The 14,545-nt window shown below is 39.2% G+C and overlaps 2 protein-coding genes across 3 annotated transcripts; both read left to right on the forward strand.

Moving 5' to 3' along the window:
- On the forward strand, positions 1-4,113 carry LOC111784760 (GDP-mannose 3,5-epimerase-like). The gene is made up of 7 exons (XM_023665372.1): positions 1-65; positions 178-592; positions 708-794; positions 884-1,013; positions 1,096-1,228; positions 3,380-3,587; positions 3,701-4,113. Exons 2-7 carry the CDS (start codon positions 179-181, stop codon positions 3,854-3,856), a joined length of 1,128 nt encoding a protein of 375 aa, XP_023521140.1. The 5' UTR covers positions 1-65; position 178; the 3' UTR covers positions 3,857-4,113.
- A 5,939-nt stretch (positions 4,114-10,052) lies between these two features.
- Positions 10,053-14,508, forward strand: LOC111784747 (putative calcium-transporting ATPase 13, plasma membrane-type). Of its 2 annotated transcripts, none has more exons than XM_023665359.1 (2): positions 10,053-13,262; positions 14,288-14,508. In XM_023665359.1, the coding sequence occupies exon 1, from the start codon at positions 10,161-10,163 to the stop codon at positions 13,239-13,241; it is 3,081 nt and encodes a 1,026-aa protein (XP_023521127.1). In that variant the 5' UTR covers positions 10,053-10,160; the 3' UTR covers positions 13,242-13,262; positions 14,288-14,508. The 2 variants fall into 2 exon arrangements, with proteins under 2 accessions (XP_023521127.1, XP_023521126.1); XM_023665358.1 differs by having other exon boundaries at positions 14,273-14,507.
- Positions 14,509-14,545: the final 37 nt, after the last annotated feature.

The raw sequence follows: 14,545 nt of genomic DNA on the forward strand, positions 1-14,545 counted from the left end.
GTGTTTTCGTTCAGATTTAGGGTTTGATTTCTGGGTAGTTTTTGATTTCTTGTTATCTTTATTAGGTATGTTGTTTTTGCCTCGATTCGTTTAAAATTTGCATGAACTCTGTCTCTCTTTTTCAATTATTGTAGTGAAATTCACCATTTCTTGCGATGAATCTCCATTTTGGTGCAGAATGGGGAGCGCTGGAGAAACGAATTACGGTTCATACACATATCAAGAGCTTGAAAGAGAGCCATATTGGCCATCGGAGAATCTAAGAATCTCGATCACCGGCGCCGGTGGCTTTATTGCCTCTCATATTGCTAGGCGTTTGAAGAATGAAGGCCATTACATTATTGCTTCTGATTGGAAAAGGAATGAACACATGACAGAAGATATGTTCTGCAATGAATTTCATCTTGTTGATCTTAGAGTGATGGATAATTGCTTGAAGGTCACAAAGAATGTTGACCATGTCTTTAACTTGGCTGCTGACATGGGTGGAATGGGCTTCATTCAATCCAATCACTCTGTTATTATGTATAATAACACCATGATTAGCTTCAACATGCTTGAAGCTGCAAGAATCAATGGTGTTAAGAGGTTAGTTTTCATGGATATCTCTCTCAATTCATGGTTTATAAGCATTTTTGCTGGTATTGTCTCTACCCTTTAGAGGGTTATGGCCTTTAATTTGTGGGGCTGGGCGGGGCCAGGAGTAGCTAGAATTTTTAAGGGCACTGTCCTTACCAATGAGGAAGAAAGTACCAAATGTGAGCTTGAAAGAGTCAGATGCTTGGCCTGCTGAGGTACATATTTGCTTCTATGTTACCGACTAAGAAACGAAACTACGGTTAGCTATGTGGTTATTAAAACCGTGTTAACGATTGTTTCGTAGCCTCAAGATGCTTATGGCTTGGAGAAGCTTGCGACGGAGGAGTTGTGCAAGCATTACAACAAGGATTTCAGTATCGAGTGCCGAATTGGGAGGTTCCATAACATTTATGGTCCGTTTGGAACGTGGAAAGGTCGACCCGAATGCTCAAAATAGTTGTTTTCACATCGACGAATTGTATGAAATGACTAATGATATCGTTTTGTTCATGATAGGTGGAAGGGAAAAGGCTCCTGCTGCATTTTGTAGGAAGGCCCTCACTTCTGTAGATAAGTTTGAGATGTGGGGAGATGGTCTTCAGACAAGATCTTTCACCTTCATTGATGAATGTGTAGAAGGTGTTCTTCGGTAAGTTCAATTGCTGCATATTTCATTATGCTTCTATGTTTAAAATTTCTACTTTCTTGGATTTGACGTAATGTTGAGTATAAGTGTGAGATCTCACATCGNAAGTTCAATTGCTGCATATTTCATCATCCATGCTTCCATGTTTAAAATTTGTACTTTCTTGGATTTGACGTAATCTTCTTGGATTTGACGTAATCTTGAGTATGAGTGTGAGATCTCACATCGGTTGGAGAGGAGAACGAGAACGAAGCATTCCTTATAAGGGTGTGGAAACCTCTCCCAAAACCGTGAGGCTGATGGCAATACCTAACGGGCCAAAGCGTACAAATGGTATCAGAGTTAGACACTGAGCGGTGTGCCAGCGAGGATGCCGGACCTCCTAGTGGGGTGGGATTGTGAGATCCCACATCGGTTGGAGAGGAGAACGAAACATTCCTTATAAAGGTGTGGAAACCTCTCCCTAACAGATGCGTTTTAAAATCGTGAGGTTGGCAGCGATATGTGACGGGCCCAAACGGATAATATCTGCTAGCGGTGGATTATTTGGGCGGTTACAAATGGTACAGAGCTAGACACCGAGCGGTGTGCCAGTGAGAACATTGGACCCCTAAGGGGCGTGGATTGCGAGATCCCACATCGGTTGGAGAGGAGAACGAAGCATTCCTTATAAGGGTGTGGAAACCTCTCCGAAAACCGTGAGGCTGATGGCAATACCTAACGGGCCAAAGCGTANACCGTGAGGCTGATGGCGATACCTAACGGGCCAAAGCGTACAAATGGTATCAGAGACACTGAGCGGTGTGCCAGTGAGGATGCCGGACCTCCTAGTGGGGTGGGATTGTGAGATCCCACNTGAGGACGCCGGACCTCCTAGTGGGGTGGGATTGTGAGATCCCACATCGGTTGGAGAGGAGAACGAAACATTCTTTATAAAGGTGTGGAAACCTCTCCCTTACAGATGCATTTTAAAATCGTGAGGTTGGCGGCGATATGTGACGGGCCCAAACGGATAATATCTGCTAGCGGAGGATTATTTGGGCGGTTACAAATGGTACAGAGCTAGACACCGAGCGGTGTGCCAGTGAGAACATTGGACCCCTAAGGGGCGTGGATTGCGAGATCCCACATCGGTTGGAGAGGAGAACGAAGCATTCCTTATAAAGGTGTGGAAACCTCTCCGAAAACCGTGAGGCTGATGGCAATACCTAACGGGCCAAAGCGTACAAATGGTATCAGAGTTAGACACTGAGCGGTGTGCCAGTGAGGACGCCGGACCTCCTAGTGGGGTGGGATTGTGAGATCCCACATCGGTTGGAGAGGAGAACGAAACATTCCTTATAAAGGTGTGGAAACCTCTCCCTAACAGATGCGTTTTAAAATCGTGAGGTTGGCAGCGATATGTGACGGGCCCAAACGGATAATATCTGCTAGCGGTGGATTATTTGGGCGGTTACAAATGGTACAGAGCTAGACACCGAGCGGTGTGCCAGTGAGAACATTGGACCCCTAAGGGGCGTGGATTGCGAGATCCCACATCGGTTGGAGAGGAGAACGAAGCATTCCTATAAGGGTGTGGAAACCTCTCCCTAACAGACGTGTTTTAAAACTGTGAGGGTAACGGCGATACGTAATGGACCAAAGCGGACAATATCTGCTAGCAGTGTAATACTTGGGCTGTTACAATATCTCGAGTGCTTTTTGGCTTATTGGTTTCAGCTCGAGATTTATTGATTAAGTTGTTGCTACAAGGACAACAATTGGTGTATATTTTGGGACGAGTTCTTAACGATTGACATCTACGTTCAACGAAGGGGCTATACAAACAACTAAATCTTGGCTCACTCGAGATGAGATTAAAATTGTCAATTTTTACTTCTGTTTNGACGGCGATACGTAATGGACCAAAGTGGACAATATCTTCTAGCAGTGTAATACTTGGGCTGTTACAATATCTCGAGTGCTTTTTGGCTTATTGGTTTCAGCTCGAGATTTATTGATTAAGTTGTTGCTACAAGGACAACAATTGGTGTATATTTTGGGACGAGTTCTTAACGATTGACATCTACGTTCAACGAAGGGGCTATACAAACAACTAAATCTTGGCTCACTCGAAATGAGATTAAAATTGTCAATTTTTACTTCTGTTTGCAGATTGACTAAATCGGACTTCCGCGAGCCAGTGAACATTGGCAGCGATGAGATGGTCAGCATGAACGAAATGGCTGCAATCGTTCTTAGCTTCGACGACAAAAACCTTCCAATTCACCACATCCCTGGACCCGAGGGTGTTCGTGGTCGTAACTCAGACAACACACTCATTAAAGAGAAACTCGGATGGGCTCCCACAATGAAGTTGAAGGTAAAAAAGTTGTCATTTCGTTTAACCTCGACGATTAAAAGTTCTTCGTAACTTTCGTCGCCGACACTTTCCCGTGCTCATCAGTTGTTGTGTATTGTGTTCTACCTGTGTAGGATGGTTTGAGAATTACCTACTTCTGGATCAAGGAACAGATTGAAAAAGAAAAGTCTGAAGGCATTGACCTCTCAGTTTATGGATCATCAAAGGTTGTTGGTACCCAAGCCCCGGTTCAACTCGGCTCACTCCGTTCTGCTGACGGTAAAGAGTAATTAGTTAAGACCCGGCTAACCCGGTCGGGCTGCCTCGGTGCAATCGAAGCTTAATTAGATGTTACTACCAAAAGTTACTAGTATTTTGATGTTATTGGATACTTTTATATGCTTACTATTCTATTCAATTTTGTTACAACACATCCTGTTTCCACAAGGAAATATGTGGTTCTTTTAGCAGGTTCATGTTCTTGTCTTGTTTGTAATAAATTTTTCCAATTAAGTTCTTGAGAAAGCCAGCTTGGCGTTGTTGTGACACCGTGCATCGTGTTTCCTGATCCTTTTCTTTTAGTGCTCGACTCGAAGCAATAGCTTTATGTATCACTTTTTTGTCTTCTCTTCCTTCTGGGTGGGAGAGCTAGTGGACACGGGGAAGGAGTTGGCGAAGCGTGTACTTCGTAATGCAATGAAAGAGACTACTACTTCGCTTTGTTGGACTGTGAGCGCAAATATAGTGGTCTCCGACCGGGATCTAGAACCCATTTGAATTTGGATCAGAAACCCAACTCTAGGCATCTTGTCAAGAAGTTGGTGTGCTCATCATGAATTAGGTCGGAGTGGCTGGTGGGTTTTGAGGTCCCGTTGAAAATACTTCTTTTATGCCTCGGGTATTAGCCATAGCTCGTATTTATTTAGTCATTTTTTAGCGCAAATATAGTAGTCTCTGACCAGAATCTAGAACCCATTTGAATTTGGATCAGAAACTCAACTCTAGGCATCTTGTCAAGAAGTTGGTGGGCTCGACATGAATTAGGTCGGGGTGGCTGGTGGGTTTCGAGATCCCGTTGAAAATGTTTCTTTTATGCCTCGGGTATTAGCCAAAGCTCGTATTTATTTAGTCATTTTACTCATTCTTCATTCTTAGACCTCGTTTATGAATATTTATATGGTTTCAGCATTGCTATAATGATAAATTTTAGGTATGGTAAAAACATTTAGTTCAATCTCCATCGAACTCATGTTGTAATATCGTTGGTTCCCGCGTAATCTCATTTTGACCTATTAGTGCGAAAACCCGCACAATTTTTAAAAATAAAAAAATAAAAATAAAATAACTATCAAGAAAGAGACAATGTCTTGTGGTCCTTATAAAGGATCTACATTTCATTTGTCCCTTTTTTGAATTTTAAAAATATAAAAAAGAACAAAAATGGTCCTTTTTTTTTTGTGGTCCCATGGATTTGGTGTACCCTGAGTTGTCATTTGCCCAGGTTGTCTACAAATAAAAATTTATTATAATTAATAATTTTAATTTGTATTAAAAAAAATTATGATTTATTGACCACCGTCATCTTAGCCTTCCATCCCTTGTCGGGACCTGAGAGACTTTTAACAACAAAGAGTTCGTACAGTCATTCAAGTTTGTCTCAAAATATTCGTCATTAAACTTTAAAAAGAAGTTCAATAATACCCTTACCGTTAGTTTGAGACATAAACGGTTAATATTTTGTTTAAAAAATACTCTTAAACTTTCAAAAATACCGAGTTTTCAAAAGTTTCATTAATAGCCGTGATGTCCCACATTGGTTGGAGAGGAGAACAAAACACCTTATATAAGGGTGTGGAAACTTTCCCATAGTAGACACGTTTTAAAGCCTTGAGGGGAAGCCCGAAAAGGAAAGCACAAAGAGGACAATATCTACTAGCGGTGGATTTGGGCCGTTACAAATGGTATCAGAGTCAGACATCGAACTATGCACCAGCGAAGAGACTGTTCCCCAAATGGGGTAGACACGAGACGGTGTGCTAGTAAGGACGCTGGCCCCAAAGGGGGGTGGATTTGGCGGAGATGGTCTCACATTGATTGAGGAAAGGAAAGAGTGTCAGCGACGTTGGGCCCCAAAGGGGGGTGGATAGTAATGTCCCATGTATGGTTGGGGATGAGAACAAAACATCCTTTACACGGGGGTGAAAACCTTCCCCTAACAAACTCGATTTAAAGCCTTGAGGGGAAGCCCAAAGATCTGGGCCGGAAACCTTCCCTTAACAGACTCGATTTAAAGCCTTGAGGGGAAGCCCAAAGATTTGGGCCGGAAACCTTCCCCTAAGAGACTCGATTTAAAGCCTTGAGGGGGAAGCTCAAAGATCTGGGCCGAGCGGTTTTCATCCAAACTAACCGTAAGGATATTTTTTAGATTTTTGAAAGTTTATGAGTATTTTTGAGATAAAGTTTAAAGTTTATGGGTATTTTTATTAATTAATATGGGACAAGGCAGGGATTTGGGCGAGTGTCAGAGACAAGGATGAGGACGTTCTGGAACGGAGATTCTTTGAATGGAATAACGAACGACCGTAACGGATATCAGCTCAATCTGAAAGAAGTTATGCAGAAGCTCTACAGCCTACAGAAAAGTGGGCTAATCCAACTAATCTTCACTCCCTCCCCGGATTGGACGGTATATAAAAAGCAACTAAAGCTCTCGAATAATCATCTCCAAATCGAATCATCATATCACGAAAAAGGAGACCGCTTTGAACTTTCGTCACAAGTTTCTTGCATACATTTATAAACCTAAAAGTTCTTAGAAATTCCTTTAGAATAAATAAAGCTCTAACCAAAGTTTTAAATATCGATCGTTGATAAAAACGTTATAACTTTAATTTTATAAAAACGTCCATGAAAATATCGATACTTTTTTATATAAAATTTCTTAATATTAATATTAAGTTCACATCGACAATATTTTTTTTTATATTTAATAAATTTATATATTACGATGGAATAATGATGTCAGACTCACGAACATATAGAAATATGGATGAAAATGTTGACAGAATTTAATATCATAGTTTTATGACATTTTATCACGTAGTCTATATTAGTCGATTGTTACGTAATTTAATCAAAATTTTATTATTATTTTTTATAAGATAAAGTTTACTAATATTTTTTTTATTTGACTTGGAAACATTCGAATGAAAAAAGACTTATTCTCTAGGTCAATAAGAGTCCACGGTCAATGTAGATAAAATACAACGAGTCATGCTTCTTACATGGGGTGAATGACATCATTATACACCTTATATATATATAGATAAAGTAAATGCTCGAGATTCGTATTTGAACCTCTAGTCTTTTGGTCAATGATACACGTGAATTACGGTTGAATTGTATTCATTTTGACGATAATACATATATAAAACTTTACAGTGAAGAAATTACGTTTTGACACGTGATGACCCACATTGGTTGGGGAGGAGAACAAACAACCCTTTATAAGTGTGTGGAAATCTTCCCCTAGTAGACGCGTTTTAAAGCCTTGAAGGGAGCCCGAAAGGGAAAGCCCAAAGATGACAATATCTGCTAGCGGTGGGCTTGGGTCGTTACATGAGTAGCATGGGACAAGTGGAATTTCGTGGTGCTAGGTGAACCGGTGAGTGTTGCAGTCGGAAGCACCACTAGCTTATATTTTGACCTGAGTAGCATGGTACATGTAGAATCGGGAGTATTGTAGTAAGAAGCACTACTAACTTACGTTTTGACCTGAGTAGCATGGTACATGTGGAATCCCGTATGACGTGAGTGCTGTAATAAGAAGTACCACTAACTTACATTTTGACACGAGTAGCATAGGACACATAGAATCTCGTGTGATGTAGAGCTAGGTGAACCGGTGAGTGTTGCAACTGGAAGCACTATTAACTTACGGTTTGATCTGAGTAGCATAGTACATGTGGAATCCCATATGACGTGAGTGCTGTAGTAAGAGGCACCACTAACTTACATTTTGACATGAGTAGCATGGGACACACGAAATCTCGTGTAATGTGGAGCTAGGTGAACTGGTGAGTGCTGCAACTGGAAGCACTACTAACTTACGTTTTGACCTGAGTAGCATGGTACATGTGGAATCCCGTATGACATGAGTGCTGTAACCAGAAGCAACCCTAACTTACATTTTGACCCGAGTAGTACAAGACACGTGGAATCCCGTGTAAATCAGAATACATTGTTACACTAAAAAAAAATATAGCTAACTTATTTGACTAACCAAAAAAAGAAAAGATTATTTATTTTATAAATAATCAAATAAAATTGAAGAATTTTATTTTTAACTATTAATTTCTAGACCTTTTTTTTCAATTTTCTCAAAATAAATGGTCCCTTGTAAGGAAGTAATTTGACCCTTTGACTTATCCAAAATTCCAAATAAAATTTCTTCCATTTACACAAGGAAATTTCATAGAATTTTAATTTTATCATTTTCATAATAATAATAATTAATTTCATTAATTTTTCATTTACTATTTAATTAATTTCTAAATAACTTTTTACCCATATTTAAAGATTAATTATATAAAAAAAAACCTTATTTATATATATATATTATTTTAAAAATTATAATATTATATTTCAGTGCTACGGGAACTAGCCATTTTTTACTTCAAAAATAATTTTGAAATGTTTGTGAAAGGTCAATGATAATATTATAAATTTTGAAATTACGGACAAAATTTATAATTATTTTGATAAGAAAATAGTATATATATATATATATATATATATATAAAACACGTACGAACGAGAATGTGAAAGGGGGCGGAAAAAGTTTTTTTCTTTTTTATGTTGGCTAAACGGGGATCGAAATTATATTATTTGTCCCTGACCGGGTCCCTTTCCCACCATCCCCTTATGTCCTTCCACCTAATATTATTATTTATATGTTATAGGTCAAAGTAGAGTCCATACAAAAATATTTAACACGAATAATATAATCACGTTGATATTTGTTTCATAAAGTAGCATAAAAAATATATTATTAGAAAAAGTTGGGTTAATCATTTTCTTCTTAAAATTAATAAAATTTTGCATTATAGTCGACAAAAAATTTATATTTATATGATAGATTATATTTTAAATCATATAAATTACGAGATAATTCATATAATTTTTTTTTAAAATATTTTTTTAAACTAATATAATATCTTAAAAACAAATCAAATTTATATATGTTTTTAATTAATTTCACACCATAAATAACTTACCATATTAGATTTTTGTTAAAAATCTATAAAATTAAATAAATTACATTTATATAAAAATCAAAATAAGGGTATAAAAGTAATTTCATGTCATAGCTTTCTACAAAATGTATACTTTAAACGTACGCTAGTAAAGAATAAACTTAGGCACCAAGATAAATTATAGCCACATGTCTACGAGCGAATAATTGCTTCATCGTCATAAAAGGAATCACGATGAGTCGACCTGAACAATTTTTTACAAGTCCTTGTAAAGTTATTAGACCGTGCATAAGACTGATCGATCGCCTAAAGCCTATCGACACGGTTAAGGAAGTTAACGACTTTCTTTTGTTTGGGTATCTTTTGAAATAGAATATTGACGGTTTAGGGCATGAAAAGTAACTTAGGTCATTACAGAAAAACTCGAACGACCTTCTACAAAAGGCCTCCTCGTGAACAGGTCGATAGGTAGAGAATAACTAAGGGCACAAATTAAATTATAGCCACATGTTTCCGAGCGAACAATAGCTTCCTCATCACAAAAGGAATCACGATGACTCGACCTGAATGACTTTTTACAAGTCCTCGTAAAGTTATTAGACCGTGCATAAGACTGATCGATCGCCTAAAGCCTAACGACATGGTTAAAGAAGTTAACGACTTTCTTTTGTTTGGGTATTTTTTTGAAATGAAATACTAACGGTTTACGACATGAAAAGTAACTTAGGTCATAGTTATAGAATAACTCGAACGACCTTCTACAAAACGTCTCCTCGTGAACAGGTCGGTAGGTAGAGAATACCTAAGGGCACAAATTAAATTATAGCCACAAGTTTGAGCGAACAAGTGCCCACTAATCACAACAAAACGACTAGACCCGAACAACTATTTACAGATGGTCGCATAGTCTTTATACCGAGCATAAGACTGATGATCGCTGAAAACCTAACAACACGGTTAAGAAAGTTGACGTCATTTTTTTTTTGTTGGGATAAGTTTAAATATTCAAACTCGAAATCTATTAGTCAAATTAAACGTATAAAGATGAAAATAATAATAGAATTTTTAGGAAATTTCGACCAAATTTCGAATATTGTACCAAACTATATCACTGTAGTAATAATAATAATAATAATAATAATAAATTTCCTTAAACATTCGATTAATTTCTCAAACACGCACAATCCATAAACGGTTAGGAAGGAAGCTACAGTGGAAGTTCGTGGCTTAATTTCTTTCCTATAAGAAGGAATTAAATCCGTGGGTTTCTTCAATCCAATTCATTTTCTGTTTGTTCATCCTTTGATTTCTTCATCAAAATCATTTTGTTGTTGCGTCCATGGCGTTGAGGTGCAGGAGAAGTGATGAGGTAGTTGAAGTTCTTAATCGTGAAGAACGCCTGGTTATGGCTAAAGCTCACAAACGGAGGTGGAAGATGGCCTTTGCCGCCATTTATTTCACCAGAGCTCTCATGTCTCTGACGAGGAAGGTCACTGACCGTAAATCCGGCGCTCTTTTGCGGTCGCTTTCGTTTGTTACTCTTGATGTGCAGGTTAATGATGATAGTACGGATTCTGGCGAGCAGCCGTGCATGGCAGGCTTTTTCGGCGTTGATCAGAAAGTTCTTAGTGAGATGGTGAGGGAGAAGGATTGTGAGTGTTTGAATCGATTTGGGGGCGTTGATGGACTGGCCAATCTTCTTAAAACTAATCCACATGACGGAATTTGTGCAACTGAGGATGACCTTAATTACAGAACAAACGCTTTTGGAACAAATACTTACTCGAAGCGCCACGGCAAAAGCTTCTTTAGGTTCGTGATTGAAGCGTTTAACGATACAACAATAATCATTCTATTGATTTGTGCAGTGCTTTCTTTGGGATTTGGTATCAAACAACATGGTTGGGATGATGGATGGTACGACGGTGGCAGCATTGTCATCGCCATATTTCTGGTGGTCGTCGTTTCCGCCGCTAGCAACTTCAAGCAATCGCGACAGTTCGAGAAACTTTCAAACGAGAGAGACGATATAAAAATCGAAGTCACCAGAGCCGGTCGACGCAAATCAGTATCGATATTCGAACTCCTTGTCGGAGACATCGTATATTTGAAGATCGGAGATCAGATTCCCGCGGACGGAGTGTTCCTCGATGGACATTCGCTGAAGATCGACGAATCGAGTATGACTGGAGAGAGCGAACACGCTGAAGTAAATCACGAAATTAATCCGTTTCTGCTATCAGGAACCAAAGTGAACGATGGATTTGGTGTGATGATGGTGACTTCTGTGGGAATGAACACAGCCTGGGGAGAAATGATGAGTTCAATTAGAAGGGAAATTAATGAGGAAACTCCACTGCAAGCTCGTCTGAACAAGATGACCGCCATTATCGGGAAGCTAGGACTGACGGTCGCAGTGGTGGTGCTTCTTGTTCTTCTGGCTCGCTATTTCACTGGTAGCACCGGCGAGTTCAATGGAAGCAAGACGAGGTTCGATGATGTTATGAATGCAGTTCTTGGCATGGTTGCGGCGGCTGTTACAATCGTTGTGGTGGCGATTCCGGAAGGTTTGCCTCTAGCTGTTACTTTAACTTTAGCTTACTCCATGAAAAAGATGATGGCGGATAATGCAATGGTTCGGAAACTCTCTGCTTGTGAGACCATGGGCTCAGCAACAACAATTTGTACCGATAAAACTGGTACCCTTACTTTGAATCAGATGAAAGTTACAGAGTTTTGGATTGGGGAAGATAAAATTATGAACACAGATTATTCCAATTCAAGGATTAGCAGTAAGGTTGTTGAATTACTGCACCAAGCAGTTGGATTGAACACAACTGGTAGTATTCAAACACCAGCTTCTTCATTACCTCTAGAAATCTTCGGGAGTCCGACCGAGAAAGCGATACTTTCGTGGGCGGTATTCGACCTGGATTTGAACTTGGATGAACTGAAGAAACAACATGAGATGATCCTGGTAGAGACTTTCAGTTCAGAGAAGAAGAGAAGCGGAGTTTTGACACGACGACATGGGACGAGGCTTGTTAATACACACTGGAAAGGAGCAGCAGAGATGATATTGGCTATGTGTTCATATTACTATGAGAAACAAGGAACAGCTAGAGCCATTGATGGTGAAATGAGAAGACAATTGACTGAAATAATCACAGCCATGGCAGAAAAAAGCCTGCGATGCATAGCTTTTGCTCACAAGTCGAATGAAGACGACGATATCCGAGACGTTCCTGCAAAACTCGACGAATCGGAGTTGACATTACTGGGAATAGTTGGTTTGAAGGATCCTTGCAGGCCAGGAGCTAGAGAAGCTGTGGAATCATGTAGAGCTGCTGGAGTGAGTATCAAAATGGTGACAGGTGATAATCTACACACAGCAACAGCCATAGCAATTGAATGTGGAATACTAAATCCCGATGACGACGCTATGAACAGCGAAGTAGTTGTCGAGGGCGTAAAATTTAGAAACTACACACCTGAGGAGAGGCTCGAAAAGATTGGGACCATCCGAGTGATGGCTAGATCTTCCCCATTTGACAAGCTTCTAATGGTACAATGCTTGAAGAATCAAGGCCATGTAGTGGCAGTCACCGGGGATGGAACAAATGATGCCCCAGCTCTTCACGAGGCTGACATTGGCCTTTCCATGGGAATTCAAGGAACAGAAGTGGCAAAGGAGAGCTCCGACATCGTCATCTTAGACGATAACTTTACGTCGGTCGTCACCGTCTTGAAATGGGGAAGATGTGTTTACAACAACATTCAAAAGTTCATTCAATTTCAGCTCACTGTGAACATTGCAGCATTAGTCATCAACTTCATCGCCGCTGTCTCGTCTGGTAAAGTCCCGCTAACAGCGGTACAGCTACTATGGGTGAATCTCATCATGGACACCATGGGAGCTTTAGCCTTAGCTACTGAGCTACCCACCAACGATCTCATGACGAAAACGCCAGTCGGTCGATCCAATCCATTAGTAACGAAAATCATGTGGAGGAATCTCATAACTCAGGCTGTGTATCAAGTGACAGTCTTGCTGGTTTTGGAATTTAAAGGAAGTTCCATCTTCAATGTCAATGAGAAGGTTAAGAGCACACTGATCTTCAACACTTTTGTTCTATGCCAAATCTTCAATGAGTTCAATGCAAGGAAGCTGGAGAAGAAGAACATATTTGAAGGGCTACACAAAAGCAAGCTGTTTTTGGCAATAATTGTGATAACCTTAGCTTTTCAAGTGGTAATGGTTGAGGTTTTGGGAAGGTTTGCCAATACATCGAGGTTGAATTGGGGCCAGTGGGGGGCATGTCTTGGCATAGCAGCTTTGTCTTGGCCAATTGGATGGCTATCCAAGTTGATACCAGTTTCAGCCCTGCAGCTTCCATGGGGAAGAAACTCAGCACAATAAAACTTCCATCAACACAATCAGGTCCAGTATGTCAATTTGTTTTCTCTAGTAGAATTAACCCTAACTTAGCAATATCTTTAATCAATATAGCAAAAATGTCATTTGGTTTATGAGTTTATAATTGATAAAAGTTAATATAGCTCGTGTTTATATAGCTTGAAGAGTTAACAACCCTAACTAAAACATAGGGTCGACTTCTTAACTTCGAGTTGCACGAGCCTAGCTTAGAAGTCATCCGTCTAGCTACTTCAAAGCAAATGAATATAAGACTATACTTTAAGAACTTATCTAGTCGAGAATATGTCTTGACCAGTTGAATTATGCCATAAAAATGGTCCCACGAATTAGAATCTTCGCCTAATCTGCCAAAACTCAGAACATGAATGGGAAACAAACAAGTTTTTATTAATCGAATCTCTATAAAAGAAATCTGATGATAAGCAAGAGAGGAAAAAGGGTGGATCGAAGAACTGGGTGTGATGAATCTGTGCTCATTTTGATCATATTGAATGAAAATAAAATTAAAGAAAAATAAAAAGAAAATAAAAGAAATGGGGCCGATGGCTGACCTTTGATGGAGACGAGACACAGTCCTCTGGTTATTCCGATTTTTCTTTTTAGATTCAGTGATAGAGAAAGGAACAAACAATAATGCTAGAAACCTCTGTCTTTTTGTTGTTGTCAATCGATTAAACAAATGTACAAACTGTGTCCACACGTGTTATTAGGGCTATTCCTATTTTTCAATGCCTAGAAACCTAGTCTTTGTCTGTTGTCAATTGACTAAACAAATGTACAAATTGTGTCCACACGTGTGATGAGATTGATGGTCGAGATATTCTTAAATTAGCGTCTAAATTGTTTATTAATAGTTTACGACTTTAATTAATATAATAATAAATTACGATGTATATAAGTTACAAACAATTTTCATAATAATGTAGGATATAGTTGGTAGGGTATTATTATAACTCTATTTTTTTTTGGGTTGGACTGGTTGGCCCTGAAACGCCTTGGTAGCACTTTTTTAGTGCTTATTTATGCAGACTTCTGAAGCTGGCTGAGGAGTTGAGTATCCAAATACCGAAGTGAAACTGGGAAATCAAGGAATCGAGGTAAGTCCCCATTTAAATTTTCCCGTTTCCATTATAAATTTTGTCGTAGAAACTGTTTTTGATCGGTGGAAATGGAAGCATTATCCTTCAAAATCTCTCCTCATGGTCCCTTATGTTGACTTCTAGAGCTGAACAGTCTGCTAATTTGATCAACTGCTAGGTTTTTGCTTACTCAGATCTTGAAAATGG

Source organism: Cucurbita pepo, unplaced genomic scaffold (assembly GCF_002806865.2).
Source record: "Cucurbita pepo subsp. pepo cultivar mu-cu-16 unplaced genomic scaffold, ASM280686v2 Cp4.1_scaffold000271, whole genome shotgun sequence".
Classification (NCBI taxonomy): Eukaryota; Viridiplantae; Streptophyta; class Magnoliopsida; order Cucurbitales; family Cucurbitaceae; genus Cucurbita; species Cucurbita pepo.